Raw genomic sequence first — 16,580 nt, 5'->3', positions numbered from 1 at the left:
TCTTATTTCAACCCTTTGATTATGATTGCTGTTTCAAGGTTAGAAATGTTACCTGTGAGAAAACACTCCCTGAAGTGGAGTTAAGATTGTATTCTCTAACATTTTTTTAAAAATCCTTAATGATCAAGTTCCCATGTATAATGTTGAAAGTTCACATGTTATATTTAGTAATTGTATAATCGACATTTCTTTTATTTTGGTTGTCTAGAGCATTTTTGGGACCAAAAGATATTTTCCTTTTTGAAAAATACAAGGACAAATATGGAAAGCCGAACAAAAGGAAAGGATTCAATGAAGGATTGTGGGAAATACAAAACAACCCAAATGTCAGTTTTACCGCACCACCGGTGAGTTGAGCATTTGTCATATTTGGTATTGAATTGCAGAGTGTCGAACTACATTTATGGTAATGCTCTGTCTGATACAGTACGATATTAAGCTAATGTGTACTTCAGTCATTGCCAGCAATTTTCTTCTCAGGAGAAATGTATGATTTAAGTCTTGGGAGGCTTTTACTTGTATAACAATGATAATTGTGTGGCGACCCACTTCCCAGTGCACTCGAATCGGCTGACAAAGCGGCACGCACCGGCATTGAGGCAGGTCCCAAAGAGGGCACCAAGCCTGCTTCACCAGCAAGGGGAAAAGCCCGCCCGTGGGACGGAACTATGAATACAGCATTCCCGCCCGGGGAGGGTGGGATCAGGAAGGCTTTAAAGTGAGGCCGCGAAGTTTGAATAAATCTCTTTTGCAACCGCAGCTCACCGACTCCGTATCATTATTGCAGCGCTGTATGTAGCACACCGCTACAATTGGTGACCCCGATGGCTCAAATGATATTTGGACCGGAGATGAACGATGCCGCATCTGTTCATGCTGTTTCGTTAAAACTGCCAAGCTACTGGACGCTGCGACCTCACCTCAGCAAGCAGAAGCCCAATTCCACATTTGGCAAGTAACCTCGGATGCCACACGTTACTACTACGTGGTGAGCTCCCTCGACCAGGAGACAGCCGCCCAGGTTGAGGAGTTCATACAATCATCCCCTGTAGATGGCAAATACACAGAATTCAAAGCCTTGCTCATAAGGACTTTCTGACTCTCACGACGTGAGCAAGCTGCCCGCTTACTGCACCTGGATGGTTTGGGGGACAGGCCACCATCTGCTTTGATGAATGAGATGCTGTCCCTGGCCGGAGGTCACAAGCCCTGCCTCATGTTTGAGCAGGCATTCCTGGAGCAGCTGCCCGAAGACATACGCCCGCTGCTGTCCCACGCGGATTTCAGCGACCCCTGGAAGGTGGCAGCCCGGGCGGACATTCTGTGGAAAGCCAAGAAGGAGAATGGGGCGTCCGTCTCACAGATCACCAGGCCACGCTCCCAGCAGCAAACCAGACCAGGCCCAGCTGCAGAGCCTGCTAACCCCAGAGGCAGGGGTGAAGGGACCAATGTACAATGGTGCTTCTATCTCCAGTGGTGGGGTGCTGTAGCCCGCCCTGCAAGTTCCCGGGAAACGCCAGGGCCAGCCGCCGCTGATGGCTATGGTGAATAGCCATTGGGATAGCCTCCTGTGTGTCTGGGACAAGCAGTCGGGACGCCACTTTTTGGTCGACACCGGAGCCGAGATCAACATCTTACCTCCGACAGAGGCGCCCAGTTCACCTCTAGCCTGTGGTCAGCTATGGCCAGCCTTTTGGGGACACAGCCGTCGAAGGACTAGTGGAGCGTTTCCACCATCACCTGAAGTCGGCTCTCATGGCCCACCTCAAAGTGCCTAACTGGGTGGACAAGCTTCCCTGGGTCCTGCTTGGAATCCGCACGGTGCCCAAAGAGGATCTGCACACCTTGTCGGCCAAGTTGGTGTACGGCGCACCCCTGGTCGTCCCAGGAGAGTTCATACCAGCCCCAAGGGGGCAAGAGGAAGACCCCGCAGCAGTCCTGGGCAGACTACGCGAGAGGCTCGGTAACCTGGCCCCCATACCCACTTCACAGCATGGGCAGAACCCGATCTGCGAACCCAAAGACCTGCAAAACTTTAAGTTCATTTTTGTACGACGGGGCGGACATCGGGCTCTGCTACAGTGGCCCTACGAGGGGCCGTTTATGGTGATCAGAGACAATGGGTCCACATTTGTGCTGGACATTGGGGGGGGAAAGAAGAGGTTTTCACGGTGGACCGACTCAAACCGGCCCATGTGGACTTGGTGCAGCCAGTGGAGATTCAGGCACCACGGCGCAGAGGCAGACTTCCCAAACAGAGTCTGACCCAGACTGTGGACATTGGGGGGTGTATCGCCGGTTCTGGGGGGCGGTTATGTGGTGACCCACTTCCCAGCGCACTCAAACCGGCTCACAAAGCGGTACACACCGGCATTGAGGCAGGTTCCAAAGAGGACGCCAAGCCTGCTTCACCAGCAAGGGGAAAAGCTTGCACGCGGGACGGGACTGTGAATACAGTCACAGGGAGGGTGGGATCAGGAAGGGTTTAAAGCAAGGCCGAGTGGTTTGAATAAATCTCTTTTGCAACTGCAGCTCACTGACTCCGTGTCATTATTGCAGCGCTGCGTGTAGCACACCGCTACAATTGTGAATTTTATTTTATAGATAGTTGACTTGTGCAAACTAAATATTTTGGTTTGTGATAAATACTGCAGTGCTTAAGCAGGCAGTTGAAATAATTTTAGAATTAGTTTGTATTTTTTAAATTTTCTTTAAAATGTACACTCTACTTTTAATGTATAGAAAATCAGAAACAAGTCAAAACTTTTGTTCCTCTAGAACACCAGTTGACATGGAGGCTTTGGGTGTAACAAGAACTTTGTAGGTTAAGCATAAATTTGGTCTCCTAAGTCAGGTGCTGTAAGAGTTAATTCGAGTCTTGTCGCTTGACAAGGGATGAAGTAGTCATTATTTTGGATTGAAAACTGGAAAAGGTTTTTTTTAAATAATGTTACTCTTTTGGTCAAGAGCATGTATACAAATTCAAGTAGATATCTACAAATTACTAAGATCTTTTGCAGAATTTTAAAAAATGAATACAGTTTGATTGGGTATATAGGTTTGATCTTCTGGTCTGAAGAATGAATATGTAATATATTTTTGTCAATTAAACGTAGATCCAGTTGAGTTCAATAATTCCTTGTGCTTACTTAAAAAGACCCTGAACTAAATGTTGAAGTAGCTTCCTTATAGAAAGGTGAATGTACTATCTGCCCTTTGTTAATTTCATGCTCACCTTGGGGAGTGATCTTTACAGATTTAAGAAAGGAATAAAACGGGTAAGTACTCAATGCTCAGGCGGGCAGCCTCTGCAGAAAGGGATTCTCCTGTTCTCTGATCTTTGAGCCCTGTGACCAATCCCTCACTTCAGTGCTTAGTCTTGTACCTTGGTGGTGTTCCAGTGTGTCCCAGGAAGGAGAGCTCAAATGGAATTGGAATCAACTCTAAAAGGAATAATTACTGCATTTTATACAAGATGCATTGCTGTGCTGAGAACGTGGTTGCAGACACCTGCGTTTTCCACTGCTATGATGAAAACCTGGTATTATGCTCAGTATTCCACTGGTACTCCCACAACAATGAAATGCTGAAAGTTATCTTGTGCTGTGTGGAGTGAGCCACAGAGGCATCATTCATCAACAGCCTTTTGAGGGCTGGTGTTGGATATAATGGAATTGGGTAGGCTGGAGTGATACACTCTGGCTGACACAATGACTGTAATCCTTGGGACTGCCCTTGCTGTTCCATGTATTTGACTATCAGATTCTGTGTTTTGCTCATCTTCTGTTGATGATGATGAAAGCTGCTGTCTTCCCCACTCTTCTCTGTGTAAGCAAGCTCATGTTCAGTGAGATGTGCCAAGATGGTGATTAATCCCTGCTTCCTCCAGAGATCCTTGCCATAGCAAATGCTGGCCTTTAGCCAATTTAATTTGCTTTATGTAAAATCAAGAAATGGCTGGGAGCACAGAACACAGCCTAATTTGAAGGACCAGTATCCATTCTAACTAAAATCCTAAAAATTTGTGCTCCAGAAGATGAAACTTCATTGTCATTCAACCATACAAAGGAATACAGCCAAAAGCAGCATTCCTCTGGGGGCCAAGCTAGAAAGCACAGTACCAACAGTCACACACAGCACATGTAACATGTATAATTATGATAACAGGGAAACATACAGTTACAAAAAATATAAAAAATAATATTAATATAGGCCAAATCCCTGAGTGCCATGGCCTGTAGATGATCCTGCATTGATAATGTCTTGGAGTGACATTTCTGCAAGAATCCAACCCAGCACCATTGAGAGGGGCCAGTTCCCTGCCCATTATGGAATCCATTGGCACACACCTAGCTCCATTGTCTCCTTTGCCGGTAACTGCAACAGGCCTTAGCCACGCAACAACCGACTGTTGGTCTTTCCAATGAACTAGTGAATCATACTTGTAGTACTCTACGTTACCAGTGTTCAACAGGGTCTTGCGACCATAAGAAAAATGTCGGCCAATCATTTCTACCATTTGTTGGATTGCACACCACCTGGGTGGCTGAGGCAGGCTACAACATGGGGCACAGCAAGTTCAGCTACAACACTATCCAGGAATTAGCTGCACCTCTATTCCAATATAGCTGAAACTCTGTCCTGTAGTATGTCCTGTGCATGACAAGGCAGGACAAATCCAAGCTGTAAATTGCTGCACAATCAATCTAAATTCAGTCATCAGCTAAATTATAGAAGGTGGTCTTGGCATAAGCAGTACTTGTCTTCCAGTAACCACCTTGTCGGTACCCAGGGTCCTCTTCACTCCAGAACTTGCCAGTTTGGTCCAAACATGAGTCAGAGCCTGATTTCATAGAATGCTGCCCATAACATTAAGTCAGTATTTGACTGAGCATGGTAGCAAGGACCCTGGTAAAACTGTCCATGAACAGCAAGGAGAAAGCAGTCCAGTGGTAGATAAGTAACTCACAAGAAGGAAGTTGATGGAGTAAGGAGGCACCTTATGCTTTGCTACATTAAAAGAACTATATTAAAGCAAGCTGTTTGCTTATGCGAGATTTTGGATTTTTCCTTGGAAAATAAATAACATTGGCTTTAATTTCCTTTGTGCAAAATTTCAGAAGCTGATTTGACATTTGCTTTACCATGTTTAGCCATCAAGCTCATCTGACAGTGAAGTTCCAGAAAATGAAGCACTCCCAGGGAGTGGTGTAGAAGAGGACAAACAAGTGAGTGATGAGGAATCTGACAAAGACAGCATTGAACAGAGTGGCATCAAGAGGAAACCTGTCCTTCCAAAGGTAAACCCTTAGTAATTCACAGGTGTGTCAGATTTGTTTTTATTCCCCTCTTACAAATATCTGTCATTATTAACTTAGCTGGTTTGCTGCTATCCACCATTTCGTTATTCCCTTCTCTCTTGTGGGTGGTGATTAATGCTGCTATTCATGCACATAAATACAAATAGGATTTGTTAAACTCAAAAGATAACTAACTCTCATTTTAAACCCCTCAACACATCTGACCTTGAGGATACACTCTCAAACATGGATCCTCACTATCCATATCTTGACCAATTTCTGTGTCATCGTTGTAATTCTTTGGTCATTATAGTCTTGCCAATCTTCTTTCTAATATGTGTATACAATGTTTTGTGATTCTCCGTAATTCTACTTGCCAAGGATATTTCACAAATTCTTTTAGCCCTCTTGATTCTCTATTTTAAGTTTTTCTTTTCTTGCTTCTTTTTACAAAGACCTATTCAGTTTCAGTCTCCTAAGCTTTGTTTTGCTGCTTGATTCTTTTTGACTAAATTTGTAATCTCGTCTTGTCATCCAAGATTCCCAAATCTTGGCATTCTCGTCTTTCTTCCTTGTAGAAATATTTTGGTCCTGAGTTCTGACCAACTCATTTTTAAATAATTTCCACATGTCAGATGTGGATATACCCAACAACAGCTGCTCCCAATTTGCTGTCCTGTATAATATAATTGTAATTAGCCTTTCTCCAATTAACCACTTTTCTCCATGGTTCAGTCTCATCTTTCTCCACAACCATCTGAAAATTTTATGGAGTTCTGATCACTGTTCCCAAAATTATTTTTCTATTGAAACACTGATCACCTGACCAGATTCGTTTTCCTATACAAGGTCAAATATGGCCCTTTCCCTGTTTGGACAATAAACATACTGTCACAAAAGCCTTTTGAATGCACCTAACAACAAATTTTACCTTGTCTTAAGCATCCCAATCGTAAGAAATGGCATCTTTACATCTGCTCTTATCAAGTCACTTTGAAATTTTATGTTTCAATGAAATCACACCTAAATCATCACTTCCCTCTGGTGCTCCTCCCCCTTTTTTATTTCTTCCATGGCCTTCCGTCTTTTTTATCAGTTTACTCCCCAACTCTTTACTTCATCCCCACCCTATTCAGGTTTCACCTTTTCATCTTGTGTTTCTCTCTCCCTCCCCCCACATTTTGAATCTACTCCTCGGCTTTCTTTTTCTCTAGTACTGCCGAAGGGTTTTGGCCCGAAACGTTGACTGTACTCTTTTCCTAGATGTAGCCTGGCCTGCTGAGTTCCTTCAGCATTTTGTGTGAAGTGTTCCTCCCTCTTTTCCTTTTGTTAAAGCCAGTAAGAGTGCTTTAGGGGGCAGGGCTACTGCATTCTGCCAGTTATGGCTCAGTTGTCCCTCAGACTTCTCCATCAAATCCAAGAGTGCAGAGAGCCAGCAAATCAACACTCTCTGTCTGACTCAGTTAAATATGTGCAGTATTATACCTGGTCTTGCAAAATCCAGAGTCAGTATTTCAAAGACCTGAGTAGTAATGCCAGAGTGATTGTTGACATTTTAAGGTTATAAATCTTTACTTTGAAGTTCTAAATTTAAAACTTTGAATACAGCCACTTTCATGTAAAACAGTATATGTAGGATCATTCCATTTCCACTTGTGTTGAATATAAGTGTTTTTGGCTGATGTATTGCCAAGGATTTTGGCATAATAGTGGGGCTGTAGAATAAAAGCAATTGTATTCCTTAGAATCGTTTACAACAAGAAATAGACCCTGGTAAATGTGGGAAATGGGTTGCTTGATAAAAGGTTGGCATTTTTTTAATACTACTTCAGAAAATGGAAGATCAACTGGTTAACCGAACCAAAAGAATACAATGTGTGAAAATGTATACCAGATAAATTCACAAGAAAAATATAACAGAATTATACGAAACACTGCTTTTTTATAAAAAAAAGCTGAAAAGCTGTGAAACGTTGCTTGCTGCATAGCACCTTATAAGTGGCGCTGTTGGATAAGCAAGGTTAAACAAGGAAGATATCTATGATCCACTTGGAAGTGAAGGTGTCGGTAGGAAAGTGAAGAGACTTTGAAGTCCAGAGTTTTTGAGGCCAACAGTGTAGTGACTGATTTTGTGAATACTCCAGAACTGGAATAGTGCTGAAATCTCTTCAAATTTTCAGAATGAAAGTGGCTTCAGAGATGCGAACTTTATTAACATTTGCATTTTTGCTAAACTGAGAATCAACATGGATCATTAAACTTGAAAGAGTAGGTGAATCCCTATAATTTAAAATATTATCATTAAAGTTTGAACGAGCTTGATTTTACAGAGAGTGGTCAAGTAGGTGGACATTTAGAATAAACATGATATCATGTAGCAAAGGAAAAGATTTGAATTTCAACAGCAGAGGAGCCAAGTTCATTAAAGCAGCATGATAAATAAAAGTTATATGGAAATAAATAATTTAAATAGTGAGGTGGAGGTTATTGCTATCTGTTTGGAAGCTGGTATTGCATTTGAAGATTTTAATTAGTAAAACAGGTTTGAAGCAAATTTGAAAATTCAGGGAGGAGGAAAATATGAGTGAGTTTAACTATGCTTAAGTTTATAATCTGATTTTAGATCAAGATCAATTAGGATATACTTGAAGCCAAAGTGTGTGTATATGTATGTGTGTGTGCGTGTATGTATATATATATATAATCTATCTATATATGGTACAAGTTGTATGCACTTTAACGATAGCTGAATTATTATAATTTTAAATTTGAGAACTGCCATCACCACTCAAATTTTGTGAATCTAATATTGATCTAATAGTATCGCATGCTATGCAGTATTAAAATCCAATGAACTTCACACAAAAAGAAAAGCGCAGTGTTACTAATTGTTAGAATAATTATGTTGGTATAATGGTCGGTGGCGTAGTGGCATCAGTACTAGACTTTGCGTATGGTCCTGAGTTCAATTCTGGCCGGGTCCCAACCTGGGTAGTAGCAGTATCTATGCAGAAGAATGCCCTGGCAATCTACTTGTGTATCTTGCCACGAAAACCCTATGGAAAATGACTCTATCCACAGGGTTGCCATGAGTCAGCAACGACTTGATGGCACTCAGCAACAGCATAATATACTAGTGACTCTTTCCAGCTTTTTGTTAATCAAAGTTATTTTTTAAAGATGTTACATTCCAACAATCTACAAACATTCTGATCAGAGGAAGAAAAAACTTATTTTTGCCACATTCTAACTTTGAAGCGACCTGCTCCAAAACGTGCTCGCAAATCAAGTGATGAAGAGGAAGAGGAAAGTGGTTCCAACTCGCTTGAGGAGAATTCTGAAGCAAGTTCCTCAGAATCTGAGAAAAACAGTGACCAAGTAAGTATAAATACAGTAAACACCAATTCTTTGGAGAAAAAAGTTATTGTACTGTTCCCATTAGTGTCCCTTTTGGTAGTTTTGTGATCTTCTTGCCAAGCATCGACCATCCTATCTCACATGTAACCCAAACTGGAGTAGAATTTTCACGGCTCTTGCGCTGACTCGTTTGAATTTATCTGCTATATAGCCAAACCAGATAAATTTGAAAAAAACGCAGGGGAAAAAATATAGTTCATCTTGACCTCTTCTAGGGTAATACTTGATTATCTTTGGCTCAATCTGGCATTTCTGAATTACCAATTTTAACTGCTATCCCACAATTCAGGAAATTGTCAGAGTACTGTTTATCAGCCAGTACTGATAAACTATTCATTTATAAATGCATATATTATTATTGTGATGAATGGACACTTGATATTGTCAGCAAAGCAGCTGAGAAAAATATTGAGACAGTTGGCATTATAAATTTTTCTTTCTCATTTTTAAAATTAGGAATTCACACTAGAAAAGAAAGTTATTTCTAGAGCACCTCGGCGCGGTCCTGCAGCTGGAAGAAAGAAAAAGGTAAACGAACCTTAGAAATTTGGGGTATTACTGTTTATGTGGAAGAATAACTGTCTTAATATCAGATGGGGAAAATGACAAATTTAATAATGATCTAAAGGTTTTTATTTCTCTTCACCTGCTTTGGTTCTGAAATCTAAGGTGAAAGCATATGGGTAAGGCTTCTATTATGAGAAATTTCACATCTTGTGTGAAATGTGCTTATTTGCCATTTACCAGTGCATTTACAGAAGTCTGTATTTCCGCATACATGTAGGCAAAGCAGTAGGGAAATTTTTGCTGACCTTGCACTAGTTATACCAACAGTCTGGCAACTCTTTCCTGAAAGTAATAAGTTTTAACTTCAATCATCTTCTTGATTGATTAGCCACTTTTTTCCAATATGTAAACTAAACTTACTGTGTAACTGAATAAACTGAAGTAGTCTGAATAGCCTTGAGTTTCCATAATTCCTATACAAGCATAATAAATAACTTGTGAAGTGTTCCAACATTTATTTTGTTCTACTGTATATTTGCCACTTGGAAATCTAATAGCACCTAAAATCTATAGCACTTTCCTGTTTGCTGCTGCACGTTGTACAGAAGAAAGTTGTTAATTTTAGGGCATTTGAATATGGGGTTTGTATTGCTGAAGGTTTGGAGAGGCTAAGAAATAAGCCTGTGGATTAAAATTGGGCATTGGGATAAGATTTGACTGTAGTGGTGATGGAAGAAGGACCACAATTGGGATGGAGTCCTATGATCAGTAGTTATGGAAAGTGGGGCTAAGACTCAAGATCAAGAGGTGGGGAGGGGTCTGTAGAGTGTGGACGGAAAAAGCTGTTAACAATAAGCAGTTAACAAAAGGAAATAAAAACCTGCAGATGGCGGAAATCTGAAATTATCAAGGCAAATAGTGGAGATACCCAGCAGATTAGGAAATAGCTATGGAGTGAGAAATCAAATTAACATTATATTTCAACAATCTTTTGTTGAATGAGTTGAATTTCTGTTTTATTCTGTTATGTTGGTCTGATTCATTGAAGATCTTGTTTACAATTGTGCATTTGAATTTTATTGGAAACTTTTCCTGTTAATTAATCAGAATAGTTTGAAGCTCTTGTTTTTGATTGAAATAGTGTAGACTGTAAAAGTCTTCGTCAGGGTTCTAGAAAACTATCCTCTAAATGGTATAGAAATTAATTGCCCTTGTGGCTTCAGCAGCCTTGTATGTTTTAGTCTTTGACTTATAATCTTGACTTTTCCTGCATGCTTCTCCATTTTCTCTTTTTGCATCTAATTTCAAATCTGCAAGTGACTGACTTTAATGTCAAATGTAATTCACTATAAGAAAATATAGAAAAATAGAAAACCTACAGCACATTACAGGCCCTTCGGCCCACAAAGTTGTGCCAAACATGTCCCGACCTTAGAAATTACTAGGCTTACCTATAGCCCTCTAATTTTCTACGCCATGCACCTATCCAAAAGCCTCTTAAAAGACCCTATAGTATCCGCCTCCACCACCATTGCCGGCAGCCCATTCCACGTACTCATCACTCTCTGAGTAAAAACTTACCCCTGACATCACCTCTGTACCTATTCCCCAGCACTTTAAACCTGTGTCCTCTTGTGGCAACCATTTCAGCCTTGGGAAAAAGCCTCTGACTGTCCACATAATCATGCCTCTTATCATCTTATACACCTCTATCAGGTCACCTCTCATCCTCCGTTGCTCCAAGGAGAATAGGCTAAGTTCACTCAGCCTATTCTCATAAGGCATGCTCCCCAACCCAGGAAATATCCTTGTAAATCTCCTCTGCACCCTTTCTATGGCTTCCACATCCTTCCTGTAGTGAGGTGGCCAGAACTAAGCACAGTACTCAAAGTGGGGTCTGACCAGGGTCCTATATAGCTGCAACATTACCTCTCGGCTCCTAAATTCAGTTCCATGATTGATGAAGGCCAATATACCATACACCTTCTTAACCACAGAGTCAACCTGCGTAGCTGCTTGACCGACCTATGGAGTCTGACTCCAAGATCCCTGAGTGTCAAGAGTGTTATCATTAATACTATATTCTGCCATCATATTTGACCCACTAAAATGAACCACTTCACACTTATCTGTGTTGAACTCCATCTGCCACTTCTCAGCCCAGTTTTGCATCCTATCAATGTTCCTGCTGTAACCTCTGACAGCCCTCCACACTATCCACAACACCTCCAACCTTTGTGTCATCAGCAAACTTACTAACCCATCCCTCCACTTCCTCATCCAGGTCATTTATAAAAATCATGAAGAGTAAGGGTTTCAGAACAGATCCCTGAGGCACTCCACTGGTCACCAACCTCCATGCAGAATATGACCCGTCTACAGCCACTCTTTGCCTTCTGTGGGCAAGCCAGTTCTGGATCCAGAAAGCAATGACCCCTTGGATCTCATGACTTCTCATTTTCTCAATATGCCTTGCATGGGGGTGCCTTATCAAATGCCTTGCTGAAATCCATATACACTACATCTACTGCTCTTCCTTCATCAATGTGTTTAGTTACACCCTCAAAAAATTCAATCAGGCTCGTAAGGCATGACTTACCCTTGACAAAGCCATGCTGACTATTCCTAATCATATTATGCCTCTCCAAATGTTCATAGATCCTGCCTGTCAGGATCTTCTCCATCAGCTTACCAATCACAGAGGTAAGACTCACTGGTCTATAATTTCCTGGGCTATCTCTACTCCCTTGAATAAAGGAACAACATCCGCAATCCTCCAATCATCCGGAACCTCTCCCGTCCCCATTGATGATCATCGCCAGAGGCTCAGCAATCTCCTCCCTTGCCTTCCACAGTAGTCTGGCGTACATCTCATCTGGTCCCGGTGACTTATCCACCTTGATGCATTCCAAAAGCTCCAGCACATCCTGTTTCTTTAATATCTACATGCTTAAGCTTTTCAGTCTGCTGCTAGTCATCACTACAATTCCCAAGATCCTTTTCCATAGTGAATACTGAAGTAAAGTATTCATTAAGTACCCCTGCTATTTCCTTCGGTTCCATGACGCTTTCCCACTGTCACACTTGATAGGTCCTATTCTTTCACGTCTTATCCTCTTGCTCCTCACATAATTGCAGAATGCCTTGGGGTTTTCCTTAATCCTGCTCACCAAGGCCTTCTCATGGCCCCTTCTGGCTCTCCTAATTTCCTCCTTAAGCCCCTTCCTATTAGCCTTATAATCTTCTAGATCTATGGACCTTTTGTAAGCATTTCTTTTCTTCTTGACTAGATTTATTACAGCCTTTGTACACCACAGTTCCTGTACCCTTCCGTAACTTTCCTGTCTCATTGGAACGTACCTATACAGAACTCCACACAAATATCCTCTGAACATTTGCCACAGTTCTATCTATTTTTCCCTGTGAACAGCTGTTCCCAATTTAAGCTTCCAGTTTCCTGCCTAATAGCCTCATAATTCCCCTTACTCCAATTAAACGTTTTTTCTAACTTGTCTGTTCCTGTCTCTCTCCAATGCTATTGTAAAGGAGATAGAATTATGATGCTCTCCCACTGAGAGATCTGACACTTGAGCAGGTTCATTTCCCAATACCAAATCAAGTACAGCCTCTCTTCTTACAGGCTTATCTCCAAGAAACCTTCCTGAACACACCTAATAAACTCCACCTCATATAAATCCCTTGCTCTAGTGGGATGCCAATCGATATTTGGGAAATTAAAATCTCCCATCACGACAACTTTATTATTATTAAACCTTTCCAGGATCTGTTCCCCTATTTGCTCCTTGATATCCCTGTTACTATTGGACGGCCTATAAAAAAACACCCTCATCTCCACCCACAGAAACTCTGTAGACAATCCCTCCATGGTGTCCACCTTTCCTGCAGCCGTGACACTATCTCTGATCAACAGTGCCATGCCCCCACCTCTTTTGCCTCTCTCCCTGTCCTTTCTGAAACATCTAAAACCTGGCAGTTGAAGTAACCAATCTTGCCCCTGAGCCATGCAAGTCTCTGTAATGGCCACCACATCATATCTCCAAGTACTGATACATGTTCTAAGCTCATCATCTTTGTTCACAACACTCTTTGTGTTAAAGTAGACACATCTCAAGCCTTCGGTCTGAGCGCGTCCTTTCTCTATCGCCTGCCTGTCCTCCCTCCTCTTCCCCAGTCTCTTTAGTTCAGTTCTCACCCTCCAACAATTCTGGTTTAAACTCGCCCCAGTAACCTTAGCAAACCTCCCTGCTAGGATATTGGTTCCCCTGAGATTCAAGTGCAACCCTTCTTTTTTGTACAGGTCACACCTGCCCCAAAAGAGGTCCCAATGATCCAGAAATCTGAATCCCTGCCCCCTGCTCCAATCCCTCAGCCACGCATTTATCCTCTATCTTATTCTATTCCTATACTCACTGTCGTATGCACAGGCAGTAATCCCGAGATTACTACTTTTGCAGTCCTGCTTCTCCACTTCCTTCCTAACTCCCTTTTTTCAGGACTTCTTCCCTTTTCCTATCTATGTCATTGGTACCAATATGTAGCACGACCTTTGGCTGTTCTCCCTCCCACTGCAGGATATCTGGACGTGATCTGAAACATCCCGGACCCCGGCACCTGGGAGGCAAACTGCCATCCGAGTTTCTTCCCTGCGTCCACAGAATCACCTGTCTGACCCCCTAACTGTAGAGTCCCCTATCACTACTGACTTCCTTTCCCTACCCTTCTGAGCCACAGGGCCAGACTCTGTGCCAGAGGCACGGCCACTGTTGCTTCCCACTGGTAGGCTGTCCTCCCCAACAGTACTCAAACAGGAGTACTTATTGTTAAGGCGTACAGCCACAGGGGTACACTCTGGTACCTGACTCTTTCCCCTTCCCCCTCCTGACTGTGACCCACTTGTCTGTCTCCCGTGGCCTCGGTGTGTCCACCTGCCTATAACTCCTTTCTATCATTACCTCGCTCACCCTGACCAGGCGAAAGTCATCAAACTTCATCTGCAGTTCCCCAACTCAGAGCTGCAGCTCGAAACACCTGGTGCAGATATAGCTGTCCAGGAGGTTGAGAGACTCCAGGACCTCCCACATCTGACACTGAGCACAGAAAACTGGCCTCACACACATACACTTCCACCTTTCTGCAAATAACACAGGTAAACCTTGCTGCAAGAAATTGTGCAGATGCTGGAAACCTTGAACAACATATACAAGATGCTGGAGGAATTCAGCAGGTCAGGTGGCATCTAAGGTGGGAAGTAAACTGTCAATGCTCCATCAGAACTGATAATGTGCCTCAAACTGAAACATTGACTGCTTATCTCCTTGCATTCAGTTTAGTCTGCTGAATTCTCCAGTATCTTGTTTGTTGCTCTGTAAAGGAAATGTGATTGTGGACAGTAAAGTGACTCAGTGGTGAAACACTAAATAGCAGAGCAGTGATTAATTTTGCACTTGGTATCTGAATTAGCCAAGCAGTTTAAGAAAATTTGTGCTTTTAATCCTTTTTTTGTCAAACTTTTAACTGTGGCTTGCTTGATTATTACCTTTATTTGACTTTTTTTTTGTGGGGTAGGTTAGAATTTTTGGAAAAGGGAAACCATATTCTTTAGTTTCTATCAAGTGTAACTCTCCACTCCATTCATGCAGCATATTGAGTTTGTGTACAGTGTTAGTGTCATTTTTGTACCTTGATCTGAAGTTCTAATCCTGTGTCCAATCTACAGATAAAACTTTACATCTGCCAAAATGCAAACTGCTTCCATATGTTGTCCTTGCCTTGTTATCCTCACTTGTCCAGTGCCTTTTGTGACTCGCCATCTTGATCTTGTCTATGTAAGACCCTATTTTTCAGAATTGTTTATTTCCCTTAAATCCTTCATTCCTGTAAGCTGCCGGTTACTATGAAACACATTCAAAATCTTCATTTAGAAATTCATGTGCATTCTTGTTCTAATCTTTTTCTGTAACTGCGTCAGATCTGCGTCCTCATCCTTCCCTCTCTTGTTGTTTGTTATCTCCTATGCACATCCCATCAATCTGTCCCTCAATTTCATCATCAGCGACTGAGCCTTACTGGAGTTTAACTCTCTTCATATTGCATTCCTCTACACTTGTAAGGATTTTCTTAAAGCTGTTTGATTTCTCCCTGAACAGCCTTAGTTAAGTAAGTCAGTTATTTATGAGTGAATTGTAAGAGTTCCTATTTTTAAAATATATTAAAAGGCTAGGTATCCTTAATTTTTTTTTCTAGAAGTATGATTCTGAGGAGGAGCAGGAGAATAACGAGGATGAAGAGAAAGAGAAGAAGCATATAGAAATGAAGGAAGATGATGATGATGATGACTACAAGAAAGAATCTGACTCTGACAACTCCATAAAGAAACCTGTTAGAGGTAGAAAACCAGGTACCACAATGAATGTTAATATGTTCTACATTCACTGCCATTGTGTTAACTTAACATTGATGAGGTGTATCAGGTTTAGTTGCATAATGGTTGGATGGAGTGTGCTAGGAAATGCCAGCCATCTTATGCTGAGCCACCCTGTTTCAAGAAGTTTACCCTGTTGTGTAAATGCAAGTGTTCTGAATTCTCTGAACTTACTACCTTAATAATATCCTGGTAGTTCTCCAAAGTTGGATTCCTTCTGAAGCCTGGCAACAGAACACAAATTGCTTGAAGTTCTCAAGCAGAACCAGAATTGGGTTTAATATCACTGGCATTTGTCATCAAATGTGTTGTTTTCTGGTAGCAGTACGTTGCAATGCATAATAAGAATTGAAAAATAAGCTACAATTGGAAATGTATTTTTAAAAATAAGTAGTGTAAAAAGGGATTTTTTAAAAAAAGAAAAAATACTAGGGTAGTTTATATGGGTTCATCGTCCATTCAGAAATCTGATGCTGGAGGGCAAGAAACTGCTCCTTAAAAAGTGTTTTCAGGCTTCGGTATCTCCTCCAATGAGATGAGGACTGTAACTGTCTGCTGAATTTGTGCCAGACTAGACCTTCTTTGGGAACAGTAAGACAGTTGTTTCAAATAAATAAATGCTGCAAGGCAGGAAGGAAGTATAAGATTATTTTTGCAGTATTTTGATTTATAAAATCTGTATTGATTTTGTTAGGCCAGCTGGTGGTGCAGAGACATCAGTGCCCGACTCCGGAGCAAAGGTTCCTGTGTTTGAATCTAGTCAGGCCACTTCCAGGCATGCTTTCCATCCATGCTGGGTTGAGTTTCAAGCTTGCAACTCGGCCTCATAAAAGAAACAGTCCGCTGTAAGAAGGACGTGGGGAACCACTCACAGAATCTTTCCTCCAAGACAAGCACTTGAAAAAATAAGTGGT

At 41.7% G+C, this 16,580-nt stretch overlaps 1 protein-coding gene across 3 annotated transcripts in view; it reads left to right on the top strand.

Moving 5' to 3' along the window:
- The window catches only part of hdgfl2 (HDGF like 2), a 96,963-nt gene that overhangs the window by 43,345 nt on the left and 37,038 nt on the right, over positions 1 to 16,580 (top strand). For 2 of the 3 annotated variants that reach the window (XM_059991597.1, XM_059991596.1), the window contains exons 3-7: positions 209 to 347; positions 5,154 to 5,300; positions 8,559 to 8,678; positions 9,174 to 9,245; positions 15,489 to 15,642. In XM_059991597.1, coding sequence (XP_059847580.1) covers positions 209 to 347; positions 5,154 to 5,300; positions 8,559 to 8,678; positions 9,174 to 9,245; positions 15,489 to 15,642 — 632 coding nt within the window. The remainder of the gene's footprint in view (positions 1 to 208; positions 348 to 5,153; positions 5,301 to 8,558; positions 8,679 to 9,173; positions 9,246 to 15,488; positions 15,643 to 16,580) is intronic. The other variant, XM_059991598.1, reaches the window with a different exon arrangement.

Source organism: Hypanus sabinus, chromosome 16, assembly GCF_030144855.1.
Source record: "Hypanus sabinus isolate sHypSab1 chromosome 16, sHypSab1.hap1, whole genome shotgun sequence".
NCBI lineage: Eukaryota > Metazoa > Chordata > Chondrichthyes > Myliobatiformes > Dasyatidae > Hypanus > Hypanus sabinus.
The sequence above is the reverse complement of the archived record's forward strand: the minus strand, read 5'-3'. Positions and strand labels throughout refer to the sequence as shown.